The sequence below is a fragment of the Chiloscyllium punctatum genome, chromosome 7, assembly GCF_047496795.1.
Source record: "Chiloscyllium punctatum isolate Juve2018m chromosome 7, sChiPun1.3, whole genome shotgun sequence".
NCBI classification, from domain to species: Eukaryota; Metazoa; Chordata; class Chondrichthyes; order Orectolobiformes; family Hemiscylliidae; genus Chiloscyllium; species Chiloscyllium punctatum.
In genome coordinates this window covers 29,967,001-29,984,471 of record NC_092745.1, presented here as the reverse complement: position 1 = coordinate 29,984,471, position 17,471 = coordinate 29,967,001, and the positions used below count along the sequence as shown (strand labels likewise).

General features: G+C 44.3%; 1 protein-coding gene across 2 annotated transcripts in view; it reads left to right on the top strand.

Moving 5' to 3' along the window:
• The window catches only part of cop1 (COP1 E3 ubiquitin ligase), a 147,243-nt gene that overhangs the window by 114,916 nt on the left and 14,856 nt on the right, over positions 1–17,471 (top strand). For both annotated transcript variants that reach the window (XM_072573383.1, XM_072573382.1), the window contains exons 13-17: positions 5,679–5,787; positions 8,495–8,576; positions 9,419–9,535; positions 14,439–14,556; positions 17,270–17,394. In XM_072573383.1, coding sequence (XP_072429484.1) covers positions 5,679–5,787; positions 8,495–8,576; positions 9,419–9,535; positions 14,439–14,556; positions 17,270–17,394 — 551 coding nt within the window. The remainder of the gene's footprint in view (positions 1–5,678; positions 5,788–8,494; positions 8,577–9,418; positions 9,536–14,438; positions 14,557–17,269; positions 17,395–17,471) is intronic.

The following is a 17,471-nucleotide window of genomic DNA, read 5'->3' as shown; positions in this document are numbered from 1 at the left end:
GGTATACAAAATAATGAAAGGAATAGATAGAATCAATCGCCAGAGACTTTTCCCCAGGGCAGGATTGACTGGTATGAGGGGTCATAATTTGAAGATATTAGGAGAAAGGTATAGAGGAGACATCAGAGGTAGGTTCTTTACGCAGAGAGTTGTGAATGCATGGAATGCGTTGCCAGCAGTGGTGGGGGAAGCAGAGTCATTAGGGACATTTAAGTGACTACTGAACATGCACATGGATAGCAGTGAGTTGGGGGGGTGCGTAAGTTAAGTTGTTATATTTTACATTAGAATTAAATCTCGGCACAACATCATGGGCCAAAGGGCCAGTTCTGTGCTGTACCTTTCTATGTTCTATGGTGCAAGGTCAATAAGTGGTTGGAAAAGTTATGGTGGAATTTGGAACAAAGGCAAGAGTACAGATCAGCGACGATCCAATAAGACCATTAGAGATGGAAACAGGAGTAAACTGCTTGGCCTCTTGACCCTGCTCTGCCATTCAATAGGATCATGTCAGATCCAACCTTCCCCTTACCCACTTTCCTGCCCTTTCCCCATAATCCTTGATGCCCCCACTGATCAAGAATCTATCTATTTCGGCCTTAAATGTACATGAGGACTCTGCCTGCACAGCTGTCTGTGGCAGGGAGTCCCAAAGATACTTATCCCTCTGAGATAAGAAATTCCTCCTCCTCCTCCTCAGTCCTTAAATTGGAGCCCCTTCATTCTGAGACTCTGCCCTCTGATGGTAGAGTCTCCCATAAGGGGAAGCAGCCTTTACAGTGTTTACCCTGTAAAACTCCTTAAAAATCCTGTATGTTTCAATGAGGTCACCTCTTGTTCTTCTAAACTTCAGTGAGTACAGTCCCAACCTGCTTAACCTTTGCTCGCAAGACAGATTTGCTGTACAAAGGATGATTAGATTAGATTACTTACAGTGTGGAAACAGGCCCTTCGGCCCAACGAGTCCACACCGACCCACCGAAGTGCAACCCACCCAGACCCTTTCCCCTACATTTACCCAATCACCTAACACTACGGGCAATTTAGCATGGCCAATTCACCTGACCTGCACATTTTTGGACTGTGGGAGGAAACCAGAGCACCTGGAGGAAACCCACGCAGACACGGGGAGAATGTGCAAACTCCACACAGAGGTGGGAATTGAACCCGGGTCTCTGGCGCTGTGAGGCAGCAGTGTGCCACCGTGCTGCCCACTAATGCTAGTGAACCTTTTTTAAACTGCCTCTGATGGAATGAAAATTCTTTTAAATGAGGGAAACAAAACTGTGCTTAGTATTCCAGATGTGGTCTCACTAGCACTTTGTATAGTTGCAGGGAGACTTCCCTTCACTTATATTTCAACCCCTTTGAAAAAGGCCCAAAAAGGCTTTTTTCCCACTTATTCAATGTATCAATATTTTTTGTAGTTTGTACTATGACCCTATTTACCTCTTGTCCTTGATTACCTTGTCTACATTTTACTGTTCTTTCATTTATTATCGCCCTTGTATCTATTTCTCTTGTCACCCTGCTGAGGTTCCCACAGCCCTGCCGTTCTAACTGAGTACATAGAACATAGAACATAGAACAATACAGCACAGAACAGGCCCTTCGGCCCACGATGTTGTGCCGAACTTCTAACCTAGATTAAGCACCCATCCATGTACCTATCCAAATGCCGCTTAAAGGTCGCCAATGATTCTGACTCTACCACTCCCACGGGCAGCGCATTCCATGCCCCCACCACTCTCTGGGTAAAGAACCCACCCCTGACATCTCCCCTATACCTTCCACCCTTCACCTTAAATTTATGTCCCCTTGTAACACTCTGTTGTACCCGGGGAAAAAGTTTCTGACTGTCTACTCTATCTATTCCCCTGATCATCTTATAAACCTCTATCAAGTCACCCCTCATCCTTCGCCGTTCCAACGAGAAAAGGCCGAGAACTCTCAACCTATCCTCGTACGACCTACTCTCCATTCCAGGCAACATCCTGGTAAATCTTCTCTGCACCCTCTCCAAAGCTTCCAGATCTTTCCTAAAGTGAGGCGACCAGAACTGCACACAGTACTCCAACTGTGGCCTAACCAAAGTCCTGTACAGCTGCAACATCACTTCACGACTCTTGAATTCAATCCCTCTGCTAATGAACGATAATACTCCATAGGCCTTCTTATAAACTCTATCCACCTGAGTGGCAACCTTCAAAGATCTATGTACATAGACCCCAAGATCCCTCTGTTCCTCCACCTGACTAAGAACCCTACCATTAACCCTGTATTCCGCATTCTTATTTGTTCTTCCGAAATGGACAACCTCACACTTGGCAGGGTTGAACTCCATCTGCCACTCCTCAGCCCAGCTCTGCATCATATCTAAGTCCCTCTGCATCCGACAACAGCCCTCCTCACTGTCCACAACTCCACCTATCTTCGTATCATCTGCAAATTTACTGACCCACCCTTCGACTCCCTCATCTAAGTCATTAATAAAAATTACAAACAGCAGAGGACCCAGAACTGAACCCTGCGGAACTCCACTTGTAACTGGGCTCCAGGCTGAATATTTACCATCTACCACCACTCTCTGCCTTCGACCGGTTAGCCAGTTTTCTATCCAATTGGCCAAATTTCCCTCTATCCCATGCCTCCTGACTTTCCGCATAAGCCTACCATGGGGAACCTTATCAAATGCCTTACTAAAATCCATGTACACTACATCCACTGCTCTACCCTCATCCACATGCTTGGTCACCTCCTCGAAGAATTCAATAAGACTTGTAAGGCAAGACCTACCCTTCACAAATCCGTGCTGGCTGTCCCTAATCAAGCAGTGTCTTTCCAGATACTCATAAATCCTATCCCTCAGTACCCTTTCCATTACTTTGCCTACCACAGAAGTAAGACTAACTGGCCTGTAATTCCCGGGGTTATCCCTATTCCCTTTTTTGAACAGGGGCACAACATTCGCTACTCTCCAGTCCCCTGGTACCACCCCCGTTGCCAGTGAAGACAAGAAGATCAATGCCAACGGTACTGCAATTTCCTCTCTTGCTTCCCACATAATCCTAGGGTATATCCCGTCAGGCCCGGGGGACTTGTCTATCCTCAAGTTGTTCATAATGTCCAACACATCTTCCTTCCTAACAGGTATCTCTTCTAGCTTAACAGTCCGTTCCACACTCTCCTCTTCAACAATACGGTCCCTCTCGTTCGTAAATACAGAAGAGAAGTACTTGTTCAAGACCTCTCCTATCTCTTCCGACTCAATACACAGTCTCCCACTACTGTCCTTGATCGGACCTACCCTCGTTCTCGTCATTCTCAGGTTTCTCACATACGCATAAAATGCCTTGGGGTTATCCTTGATCCTATCCGCCAAGGATTTTTCGTGCCCTCTCTTAGCTCTCCTAATCCCTTTCTTCAGGTCCCTTCTGGCTATCCTGTATCCCTCCACTGCTCTGTCTGAACCCTGTTTCCTCAACCTTATGTAAGCCTCCTTCTTCCTCTTTACTAGACATTCAACCTCCCTCGTCAACCAAGGCTCCCTCACACGACCATTTCTTTCCTGCCTGATAGGTACATACATATCAAGGACACGTCGTATCTGCTCCTTGAAAAAGTTCCACATTTCCACCACATCCTTCCCTGACAGCCTATGCTCCCAACGTATGCTCCTCAAATCCTGTCTTACAGCATCGTAATTTCCCTTCCCCCAATTGTAAAATCTACCTTGTTGTGCGCACCTATCTCTCTCCATAACCAAGGTGAAAGTCACAGAATTGTGGTCACCATCACCAAAATGTTCACCCACTAACAAGCCCACCACTTGTCCCGGTTCATTACCGAGTACCAAATCCAATATGGCCTCCCCTCTGGTTGGACAATCTACATACTGCGTTAGAAAAGCTTCCTGGACACACTGCACAAACACCGCCCCATCCAATCTACTTGATCTAAAGAGCTTCCAATCAATATTTGGGAAGTTGAAGTCGCCCATGACTACGACCCTGTGGCTTCTGCACCTTTCCAAAATCTGTTTCCCAATCTGTTTCTCCACATCTCTGCTGCTATTGGGGGGCCTATAATAAACACCCAACAAGGTGACTGCACCTTTCCTATTTCTGACTTCAGCCCATACTACCTCCAGAGGCAGATCCCCCTCAAACTTCCTTTCTGCAGCCGTTATACCATTTCTAATTAGCAATGCCACCCCCCCTCCTTTTTTACCACCCTCCCTAATCTTACTGAAACATCTGTAACCAGGAACCTCCAACAGCCATTCCTGTCCCTCATCTATCCATGTTTCCGTGATGGCCACAACATCGTAGTCCCAGGTACCGATCCACGCCTTAAGTTCACCCACCTTATTTCTGATACTCCTTGCGTTGAAGTATACGCACTTGAGCCCATCTCTGTGTCCGCAAGTAGTCCCTGTCAGTGCTACCTTCTCCACAGCCTCCCTACAGTCTTGGGCATCCTGACACACAGCTAGCTTACTTGCTGGACTACAAGTCCGGATCCCATCCCCCTGCCAAATTAGTTTAAACCTCCCCAAAGAGTGCTAGCAAACCTACCCCCTAGGATATTGGTGCCCTTCTGGTTCAGGTGCAACCCGTCCTGTTTATACAGGTCCCACCTTCCCCAGAATGCAGTCCAATTGTCCAAATATCTGAAGCCCTCCCTCCTACACCATCCTTGCAGCCACGTGTTCAACTGCACTCTCTCCCTATTCTTTGCCTCACTGTCACGTGGCACCGGCAACAACCCAGAGATGACGACTCTGTCTGTCCTAGCTTTTAGCTTCCAGCCTAACTCCTTGAGCTCTTGAATGACCTCCCCACCCCTCTTCCTACCTATGTCGTTGGTGCCAATGTGTACCATGACTTCTGGCTGCACACCCTCCCCCTTAAGGATTCTGAAGACACGGTCCGAGACGTCTCGGACCCTAGCACCCAGGAGGCAACAAACCATCCGAGAGTCTCGTCCATGTCCACAGAACCGCCTGTCCGTCCCTCTAACTAGAGAGTCCCCTGTAACTAGCTCTCTCCTCCTCTCCCTCTTTTCCTTCTGAGTCTCAGAGCCACAGACCCCTTCACTGCAGCTTACACCTGCAAGGCTGTCTCCCCCAACGGTTTCCAAAGCTGTATACCTATTTTTTAGGGGAACGACCACAGGGGAACCCTGCACTGCCTGTTTCTTCCCCTTCCCACCTCTAACTGTTACCCAGCTACCTCTGTTCTCCGGCGTAACTATGTCCCTGTAGCTTCTATCTATCACCTTCTCAGCCTCTCGAATAATCCTCAGTTCGTCCAACTCCAGTTCCAGTTCCCTAGCTCGTTCGGTGAGGAGCAGGATCTGACTACATTTCCTGCAGACGAAGTCGGCAGGAGTATCGGTGGTCACCCCTACCTCAAACATCCTGCAGGAGGAACATTCCACCGCCTGCGCTGCCATAACTGTACACTTTGTCTCCAAAAGCAAGAACACTGAGTCAATAACACTGAGTCACTTACCTGTGGACTTTAAAGTTAAGTTAGTAAACGAACATGGATCCAAATGGCCTTATGCTCCTAGGTTTGGGGTCGGCCAGATATTAGTCTGCATCATTTGAAGTCTGTTATGAAGGAATTCTTTAGTGGGAAGCTGTTAATGATGTTCTGCTGATTTGATTACAGCTGTATCAGCTGGAGCAGTTACCACAAGAACCTGTTAGCAAGCAGTGACTATGAAGGGACAGTCATTCTGTGGGATGGATTCACAGGGCAGAGATCTAAAGTCTACCAGGTACAGTAATTTCGACTGGGTCTTGATCATTTCTGAGCTTGACCTCATCCATGCCAATAGAACTCGGGCTGCTGCACTCGTTAACGCATGCTTCAGTACCCCTCACATGAATCATTAATATGAGCTCTGCGTTACTGATGCAATGTGGATGGGTGTCACCGATAAGACGAGCGATGATCTACCTTGTGAAGAGAGTCGCTTCCTCTTAGACTATGAGACGTCACTAAACTGAAACCAGAATCCTTTCATCAAAAAGGGTTGTGCACTTGATGGGTAAACAACTGTTGTCAACTGCTGTCCAGTTATGGCATTGCATCTCCAATAGGTCATTAAGTTTAGAATTTCAAAGCACTAATTGGACATGCATGGTCTGTGCTTTGCTGTTAGGAAAAAGAAAAAGGATATTTTGTGATTCTGCTCACCAGTCATTGGGCCTGATGTTGAATTATTTCCCTTCATTTTTTTGAATGAAATATAATTGTTACTGTTAAGAATGGCATTTTCTGCCAGTCCCAAGTTGCCCTTGGAGCTGGTATAATGGGCCATATCAGAGGGCTGTTAACACACATTGTGTTAGTTCTGGAGTCATATGTTGTACTGACTAGGTATATTAGCAGATTTCATTCCTAAAACACATGAGTAAGCCAGATTGGATTTCACAACAATCAGCACAACACAATATTTGATCATAGTTCTGAATAATTTCAATACGTCATAGAGTCACAGTCATTCAGCGTGGAAACAGAACCTTTAGTCCAACTCATTCATGCCAACTATATCCCGCTAAATTCTTCCTATTTATATACCATCCAGATGCCTTTTAAATATTGTAATTCTACCCACCTCCTCCACTTCCTCTGGCAGCTCATTCCATACAATCACCACACTCTGCATGAAGAAGTTACCTCTTGGATTATTTTTAAATTTTTCCCCTCACCTTAAACCTTTGGTTGTCTAGTTTTGGACTCCCCCACCTTAGGAAACAGACATTGGCTATTCAGCCTATCCATGCTCCTCGTGATATAAACCTCAATAAGGTTACCCTCAGCCTCCAACGCCCCAGGGAAAAAAGCCCCAGCCAACTCAGCCTATCCTAATAGCTCAAACCCATATTTGCCATAGTTATTATTTACCATTACATCTCCATCTAAATTCCCAACCTACCTCGGCCAACTTGTCCGTCGTACCTCTTGGAACGGACTTTCTTTAAATTAAATAGATTGATGCTTAAATATATATTGCTTCAGTTTCATTTTTAAGTACATTATAATTACTCTTCCCATGATATGATTATTTATTTTTATGATATTGTCCTGTTTTATTGCATAAATGGTTGGTTTATTGACATTTTGCTCTGAATGCATTTCATCAACTTGTATTCCTCGGTCCTTTTGTTAATTTTATTTCCCCAGACAACAAGATTAGCCTGCATGATTATTGCATTACTCGTGACCTGCTCCTTACTTTACTTTTCTAATGTTTATCCTGACCAGCACTAGAGGGCGTTAAAACACTTCCACCAGTTCTTACTTCCAATCATGTTGATTCTACATTCTGATTTTCTGGTCTAAAGTTTTAGAAGGCCAGCTGTGATCTTACTAAATAGTGGTACAGACTCAAGGCCTTGTGTGACTGTTTGTTGCTCTTAATTTATGTTCTCAGCCGTACCAGAAGCCCATGCCAGGTACTGGATGGCCTTAGGCAAAGTTCGAGATTCCACAATCTCATCTGCGAGTTTCTGTTTCTGGTCCCCTTACTTCACAGTTGCACCTTTTGTCCTGACCCCTAAACAATTCTAAACTAAGACTAGACCCAAGAGCATTACTGGTACCTGGATCAAAATATATACACAGCTCTCCATTGTGTCTGTCCCAGCTCAATATCTTGGAGTCCAAGTTCTATAAGTTATTGCAATCTCATGTGCATGTTTGTGCCTGGAATCATTCTGTTTTGAATAAACAATCAATATTAATGAAAATCTTTGTAATTTATTCACTTGGCTTATGGATGTTGGTTTGCTCGCTGAGCTGGAAGGTTCATTTCCAGACATTTCGTCACCCTACTAGGTAACATCTTCATTGGGCCTCCGGACAAAGCACTGTGGATGATGTCATTTCCTGTGGTCATTCCTGTGGTCCACAGGAAATGACATCACTGACCCAAAGAAACCCAAACCTATAAATAGAAAGCAGGAATCATCAACAGTACTTCGCCTAGAGGCCCAATGAAGATGTTACCTGGTAGGGTGACGAAACGTCTGGAAATGAACCTTCCAGCTCAGCGAGCAAACCTACATCCAGAGCCTCAACCTGAGCTTCTCAAAAACAAAATGAACGAGTTATGTTTAGCAAGTAATTTAACGAGCTTTTTGAAATACTAGTTAATTTCATTCCCTGTTTTACATACTTGGGGGGTTTCTATAAGCAAATGTTACAAGCGTGCCAACCTCTCAGCATCATACCTCTGTTCACACTGTAACATGTAATTGTGCTCTATGCCTCAGTTCTTACATTTTTAACCCCTGCTGCAGGGGTTTATTTTCCTGTTACTAAATGCTGGCAGGTAACAGCCGCATAAACGATCAAGTGAAATGCTTCTGCATGGGTGAGGCTTGTGACTTACCCTCCCTGTTGATCTGTACGATGTCAAAGCAATATTGCTTGCTGGGAGCTTGCTTTTAAACAGCTGTTGTGTATTTTCACTACAGGAACATGAGAAACGATGTTGGAGTGTAGATTTTAATCTGATGGATCCCAAACTCCTGGCTTCAGGTTCTGATGATGCTAAAGGTAATTTAATGACCAGTGATTTGAACTAATGATAGTACTTCCCAAAATTTTGCTAAAACCTATTGTTCATGTTGGATTGTCAAGATTTATTGGATCAGCTACCAAAAAATGTTGCCTGCCAACTGTAAGTCAGAACAATGGATCCACCAACATGGATTAAGCAAGTAGGAATTTACAGAACAGTAACCACTCCAGTTGGGTTCAGTACTTCTCTGGGCCTAGGTTAATGTTGTTGATGAGCAATTAGTGACTTCAACTGGATAGGATGGCATTCGACTCTTGTATGCAGTGACCCAGAGATTGGAGATTGGTTTAAGATGCAGATTTCTGACCACTTAGAGTCATAGAGATGTACAGCATGGAAACAGACCCTTCGGTCCAACCCGTCCATGCCGACCAGATATCACAACCCAATCTAGTCCCACCTGCCAGCCCATATCCCTCCAAACCCTTCCTATTCATATACCCATCCAGATGCCTCTTAAATGTTGCAATTGTTCCAGCCTCCACCACTTCCTCTGGCAGCTCATTCCATACCCATACCACCCTCTGTGTGACTTGCATGCATGACTCCTCTGATCGGGAAGTGCCTGGGTACCCATAGACCCTCGATCGCTGACAGGTGGAAGGAAAGCAGAATGAAAAGATGAAAGCTTATTCAAAAGGAAAAGTGAATCCACTGTGATCTGTGAAATCCAGTTGTAAACAGATTCAGTCAAGCTGCTTGAGTTCATAACTGGGGGAATGTCTCCATTCACATGGTCCCAGAGGAGGGCTTTGACCTGATTAACGTGTTCCTAGTTATTTGATGTTTCTTATTAACCCTGTTTGTTTGATTTCAGTGAAGTTGTGGTCTACAAATCTTGACAATTCTGTGGCAAGCATTGAAGCAAAAGCAAATGTTTGCTGTGTTAAGTTCAGCCCCAGCTCCAGGTACCATCTGGCCTTTGGCTGTGCAGGTAATTTCAGCTAATCCCCTCCTGATCCTCTCAAGTTCACCTGAACATGGTTATCACTGGTGCAGAATGTTCCCTTGGCATGGGGGTGGTGATTTGGAATCACAAAAGTGCCAACCGTTTTAAATGTGTATTGCTGGAAAGAAAGGTGTGTTTTGTTACAGATTTTTGTCTTGGGCTCATCAAGACAATGTGCAAGAAAACTAATTTAAGGGTAAAATTGACATTTATACTGTACAGCTTTTCCCCTTAAATTGATATTCTTGATGAATTCTCATGTTTGCAAAAGAAAAAGCTTTGGCAAAATGTGTTTCCCTTCCATCACTGTCAGTACCACCAGCAACCCCTATTGTTCTAAATGTGCAATTAGTCACAACAGTTCAGTTAGGGATCGAGACAGAGAAACCGCCTCATTCTGATGATCATTGCAGTCTCTTTGAACTCTCGTTTCGTATTGTGACTGGTGAATTGTTGCCAGATCAGTCCAGAATGTTAGACGGTAAACTGCTGGGAGACATGCTGTCCTGATCATGAGCTGTTCCATTGTTGTTATGACTGGGTGGTAGGAATGACCATGATGTCTGCGATCAAAGCACGTGTAGTGTGAGCCAAGCTTTTGATATTAAGAATAGATCTTCTGTTCAACAGACAACTTACTCAGGGTTGAAGGGTGGAGGGAGAATAAGAACACACCAAGATAGTTAGCTGTTTGTGATCCAGATAATTTCTGCCATGTTCCTTTTCATAGTGCAATCGTTCTGAACTTGCCGTACAGCCAGCGAACCATAGGCATCTACTCCATAAAATGGGAAATTGCCAAGGTATATCCTGTGTACACAAAGTAGAACAAATCCAATCCTACCACTCTTGATCATCAGTGAAGAGTTGGAAAGAGTTGTTGACAGTGCCATAAGCAGCATTTGAAAAGCAGTAACGTGCTCTTCGATGCTTGGTGTGGATTCCACTAAGACCACTTAGTCCCTGCCTTCATTTGGACATGGACTTCCAGAGGAGAAGTGTGAGTGTCTACCCTCGACATCAAGCTTGAAATATGAAAAGACATCTTAATTTTATTCTGCATTGGAGTGATATCGAGGCACAGGTCGTCCTCTGTTTGCTTCTTGCTTTTAGAATGTGGTAGTGTCCAGTGACTGACCTCTTCAGTTTCCTGGCAATTTGACTCCCCCTATCTTTACTATAAATTAGGGAGTTTTATTTTCATTTGTTCATTAGGTGGGCATCATTGACTCCAGCCAGCATTTATTGCCCATCCAGGATTACCTTCAAAGGTTGTGCTGAGCGCTTCTCGAACTGCTGCAGTCTGGTGTAGGGACAATCTCAATGCTGTTAGCGAGGATGTTCCAGGATTTCAGTCCCATGACGGTAAAGGAATAGTGGTGTATTTCTGAGACAGAATGGGGAGTGGCCTGGAGGGATCCAAAGGGGAGATGTAGTTCCCATGTTTCTGATGCTCGTGTCTTTATAGATGGTAGAGATTGTGGATTTGGAAGGCGCTGTTGAAAGGGTCTTTGTGAATTTCTGCTGTCCATCTTATAGCATTGTTCATCTTTCTGGAGCTATACAGTATAAAACTGATCCCAGCAGTTCTAAGGTCTAGCAACAGTATGGGCACTAACATTATAAGTCTTAACAAATGATGCTTCTTGAACATACCAATGTTCAGTCAGATTTGGCCTTATAACGTGGTGATTGGGAAGCTACCAGCAGTCGCAGAGTTTTAAATTGATTATTGAACAGTGACGATATCACCAGATCAGACTTTCTCATCTACAGGATTGAGAGAGCAATCATTTCTGGTCTTCTCTCGTTGAAACTCTAAATTTGCCAACTCTGGCTAGCAGATAACTTGTGCCTTTGAATAGTGTACCGATTCCTTTCAGATTTGTGGATTCCTTAGCCCAACATTTAGTCAAACGGCCACTTTGTGGGGCCTAGTGTCCTGGTCGCTCTTAGATTTTGTAAGCTGAACTTAATGTAATCGTTCACAAGAGAAGGCTCTGGTCAAACTTATGACTTCGGTTTTTTTGGGGAAATAAAATTGTATTTAGTTTAACACTGCAGAATGTGATGAAAAATTGACCATTTTCAATTCTACAATCTGGTATATGTGTATACATTAGGAGGAGACATGGGGAGGACTCAGGATGTGTATATATTAGGAGACAGGCAACCTGTGACGTCTAGAGGAACAGGCAAGAAGTCAACTAAGACAGGCAGTCAACAACACCTAGAGGACAGGGTGAGTGGACAACTATGAGAGAGGTAGTTACAGTCATAGAGATTTACAGCACTGATAAAGGCCCTTCAGCTATCGTCTCTGTCTCAGTCAAAAATAATCACTCAACTGTTCTAATCGCGTTTTGAAACACTTAGCCTTGGCATCACAAGTGCACATCTCAATACTACTATGGGTTTCTGCCTCTCCCATCCTAATAGGCAGTGAGTTCCAGATTCCCACCATCCTCTGGGTGCAAATGTGTTTGCTCACGTTCCCTCTGAATCTCTGCCCCTTACCTTAAATCAGTGGCCTTGTTTTTTTTTTGATCCCTCCATCCAGGGGCAAAGTTTCTTCCTGTGTCCCCTATCTATGTCATCTTAGCTTTATACATCTCAATCATGTCCCCCTTTTCTATGTAACCTTGAATTCTATCTTGAGCAAATGCTCTAGAAGCTTGTATACCTTGAAAGTTTGTTATGGAGAAGGAGAAAAGGTAGTTGGATTGGGTTAAGGCAGATTTTATTAAAATAAAGCAGGATCTGGCCAAAGTAGACTGGGAACTGCTACTTGAGGGTAAATCTACAGCGGAACAGTGGGAGACATTCAAGAGGGTACTGGGGTGAGTAGAGGTACAACATATTGGCTTTCGGAGCAACAAGCCCAAAGAACCATGGATGTCTAGGAATATTCCGGACTGAATAAAAAGACAGTTGTGTACCTGATTCAAAGTGAGAGGAGTCTAGAAGGTGCTGAGAGGAGCTCAGAAAAGTAGTTAGAAGAGTAACAGCAGCAATGAGAAAACAGTGATGGGCAAGATAAGGGAGAATCACAAGGAAAAGAGGTAGGACCTATTAGGGGAATCTGAGTGTGCAATTAGACTCCATTGCTAGAGTTTTAAATGAAAACATTTATCTTGACAAAATTTGAGAATATGGTACGTGAAATTCTTGAGCAGTTTAATATAGGGACTGAGATGGTGTTGGAGTCTTTGTGGATTTAAAATTGGACAAATCCTCTGGTTTGGATGAATTGAATTCCAGGTTGCTGTGGGCGACGACGGGTGAAACTAGACAAGGCCCGAACTCATATTTTTAAATCGTCTGTGGCCACAGGAGAGGTGCTAGAGTCATAGAGATGTACAGCACAGAAACCCGTTCATGCCGACCCGATATCCCAATCCGATCTAGTCTCACCTGCCAGCTCCTGGCCCATACCCCTCCAAACCCTTCCTATTCATATACCCATCCAAAGCCTCTTAAATGTTACAATTGTACCAGCCTCCACCACTTCCTCTGGCAGCTCATTCCATACATGTACCACCCTCTGCGTGAAAACGTTGCCCCTTCGGTCTCTTTTATATCTTTCCCTCTCACCCTAAACCTATGTCCTCTAGTTCTGGACTCCCCCATCCCAGGGAAAAGACTTTGTCTATTTATCCTATCCATGCCCCTCATGACTTTATAAACTTCTATAAGGTCACCCCTCAGTTTCTGGCGCTCCAGGGAAAAATAGCTCTCGCATATTAAACCTCTCCCCGTAGCTCAAATCCTCCAACCCTGGCAACATCCTTGTAAATCATTTCTGAACCCTTTCAAGTTTCACAGCACCTTTCTGATAGGAAGGAGACCAGAATTGTACACAATATTCCAACAGGGGCCTAACCAATGTCCTGTACAGCCACAACATGACCTCCCAACCCCTGTACTCAATACTCTGACCCATAAAGGAAAGCATACCAAACACCTTCTTCATTATTCTGCGACTTTCGAGGAGCCATGAACTTGCACTCCGAGGTCTCCTTGTTCAGGAACACTCCCTAGGACCTTACCATTAAGTGTATAAGTCCTGATAAGAATTGCTTTCCTAAAAGTCAGCACCTTGCATTTATCTGAATTAAACTCCATCTGCCACTTCTCAGCCCATTGGCTTATCTGATCAAGATCCTGTTGTAATCTGAGGTAACCTTCTTCGCTGTCCACTACACCTCCAATTTTGGTGTCATCTGCAAACTTACTAACTATACCTCTTATGCTCACATCCAAATTATTTATATAAATGTTGAAAAGTAGTGGACTCAGCACCGATCTTTGTGGCACTCCGCTGCTCACAGGCCTTCAGTCTGAAAAACAACCCTCCACCACCACCCTCAGTCTTCTATCTTTGAGCCAGTTCTGTATCCAAATGGCAAGGACTGGAGAACAGCTAATGTGGTTCCACTTGACAAGAAGGGTGGAAAAGATAGACCAGGGAACAATAGGCTCATGTTAGTGGTAGGGAAGCTATTGGAGAAAATAATGAAGGAGGAAATAAATTTTCATTTCGATGTTTTGATCAAGGATAGTCAGCATGGCTTTGTCAGAGGACAAATTTGGTAGAAACGTTGGAGGTAACCAGGTGTTTGGATGAGGGTAGGGCATTTAAGTAGTTTGTATGGATTTCAGCAAGCCCTTTGTCAAGTTCCCATATGGGAAATTGATAAGGAAGGTAATTGTTGGTAGGATCCAGGTAATTTGGCAAGTTGGATCCAGGTTTGGCTTTGTGACAGAAGTCTGAGTAATGGCCGAAGGCTAGTTGTGTAACAGGTTGCCAGGTCATACCATTTTTAACTGCACCACACTGAATGTATTTCATTTTTTCAAGATCTGAAATGTTTTATTATTTTCACAGATCACTGTGTTCACTACTATGATCTGCGGAACACTAAACAGCCTATCATGGTGTTTAAAGGACATCGCAAGGCAGTATCCTATGCCAAGTTTGTAAGTGGAGAAGAAATAGTTTCAGCGTGAGTTCTGTTTTGCTTTGCTATTGGTGGTGTGTAAATGCGTCGCTGTCTCCTAACTGAAAGAAGACTGTGTCATTGACCTGAAAGTATAATTGCTCTGAGCAGTGAACAGAGGATTTGATGTGCTGGGGTGATTGTTGTAATGGTTTATAATTGATGGGAACCATGGGTTGAACACACCTCAAATCCAGAATGAACCAATGTGTGTCTGCACCTTTCCTGGTAGCAGCAATTGTCAGTGACACAAGGATTGGCACACATGCCCCTTTTTGATGCTGTGATCAACCGGGCCACAGTAGGCGCTACCATGGCACCTTTTCGCCATAAGATACCTGAATGGGAACCTGTCCATGGGTGAGTGATTCCAGCATCTTCCTGGATTCTACACACTGGCCAATGGGACTCAGATTGGTTCTCCCACTATTGCCCCCTCTCTGTCTGTCTGTCTTTCTGTCTCTCTGTACATTTAAAACAGGGGAAGCTCTTCAGGAGTATAATGTGTGTTGGGGGATGTTTAACATTAGGAGGGTGAAGAGGGGCAACAAAATATCATTGGTAAACAGAATTAAGGAAATCCCCAAGGCATTTTATAAGTATACTTAGAGCAAGAGGATTACCCGAGAAAGGATGGGGACCAAAGACACTTTATCTCCAAGGGGCCAGAGGACATGAGTAAGGTCTCAAATGAATATTTCCCATCTGTATTCAGAAAGGAGAAAGATTTTTAGCTGGAGATTTCAGTTGGAGTGGTGAGTTTCTGAACACATTAAGATTAATGAGGAGGAAGAATTAAGAATTTTAATGGACATAAAGATGCATAAGTCTCCAGGACCTGTTGAAATGCATCCCAGGCTGCTTGAGGAGGAACGGAAGAAGATTGCTGGGGCCATGGCAGTGGCAGTGATGTTTAATACTTCACTGGCCCCAAATGAAGTGACAAGTGGAGGATACTTAGTGTGGGTCCTTTATTCAATAAGGGCAACAGGAATAGGCCAGGTAATGACAGACCAGTTGGTCAGTGGTCGGAAGATTATGGGGAAAAAAGGTTTTGAGGGTCAAGGACTAATCGACATTTGGAAAGTTGGGAATTGATCAGGGGTAGTCAGCACATATTTATTCGGGCGAGATGCTATCTGACAAATTTAATTGAGCTTTTTGAAAGAGTGACTAAATATCCAGACAGGCTGTTCTAAAAGGCAAGAGCACAAGGGTTCCAAGTTGGCAAAATTGGTTTGCAAACAGCAGGCGGAAGGCTGTTTTTGTGATTGGATGTCCCTGGGCAACAGTGCACTACAGGGTTTGGTGATGCAACCCTTGCTATTTGTTATGTACATTAACGATTTGAATGTGAACACAAGGTATAATTAAGTTCGCAGATGACTGGAAAATTGGTGTTGAGAGTGAGGAGGATGATCTCAGGCTATAGTCTGATATTGATCAGCTGGTAAATTTGGCAGAACAATGGCAGATGAAATTTAACTCTCATAAGTATGAGTTGATGAATTTTGGGAGGTCTAATTAGAGAAGGGTATACACAATGAATGGTAGGTTCCTAGGGAATAATGAGGTACAAGTCCACAGACCCCTGAAGGTGTCAGCACAGGGTGGTGAAGAAGGTATATGAGATGCTTACCTTCATTAGCTGGGGTTTAGAAGATAGGAGCAATGGAGTCTTGTTCCAATTCTGTCAAAGTTTGGTTGGGCCACAGATTTGTGCAGTTCTGATCGCCACACTATTGGAGGGACATGATGCACAGGAAAGGTTCAGAGGAGATTCACCAGGGTGTTATCTTTTATAAGGAGAGAATGGTTGGGCTGAGTTTGTTTCCCTTGGAGCAGAGAAGGCTGAGGGCTGGAATCTGACTAAGGTATAGAAACGGTGGCACAGTGGTTAGCACTGTTGCCTCACAGCGCCAGAGACCCGGGTTCAATTCCCGCCTCGGGCGACTGACTGTGTGGAGTTTGCACATTCTCCCCGTGTCTGCGTGGGTTTCCTCCGGGTGCTCCGGTTTCCTCCCACAGTCCAAAGATGTGCAGGTTGGGTGAATTGGCCATGCTAAATTGCCCATAGTGTTAGGTAAGGGGTAGATGTAGGGGTATGGGTGGGTTGCGCTTCAGCGGGGCGGTGTGGACTTGTTGGGCCGAAGGGCCTGTTTCCACACTGTAAGTAATCTAATCTAATCTAAAAAAATAGAGAAGTATAGTATAGATCATGAGAATCTCTTTCCCCGTGCCCAAGTCCAGAGGGCATAATTTTAAGGTGAGGAATAAGTGATTCAGAGAAGATCTGAGAAAGCATTTGTTTTCACCCAGATGGTGGTCATAATATGGAACATGCTGTCTGAGAGGCTGGTTGAGTCAAGTATTCTCAAAACATTATATAAGCGCCTGAATGAGCACTTAAGAAGCCAAGGCATAGTCAGCTATGGACCAAGTGCAGGCAAATGGGGTCAGTAAGATTGGGTGGGCTGAAGGGCCTGTTCTGTGCTATATCACCCTGACAACCTTCATTTCCTCCCCACATCACACTCATGCGCACACTGTTCTGATGAGAAAAATTCTCCATTTACCCTGTTTCAATTCTCCAATCAGTGTGGTACACCTCCCTGCCCTCCCATGCAGTCATCAGTGTGCATTATTATGTACAGCAGGGATTGAGGGATAGTTCCTGGGCTTCATAGACAGCATCCACTGACAGACAGCTTGTTTGTAGATCTACAGACAGCCAGTTGAAGCTCTGGAGTGTTAACAGACCGCACTGTTTACGGTCATTTAAGGGTCACATCAACGAAAAGAACTTTGTGGGTTTGGCATCCAATGGGGATTACATTGCCTGTGGTGAGTAGCCGTATATTTTCTACTACATCTAAATTAAGGAGAATCTGCATTTATTATAAGTGAGGAAACGTGTTGAC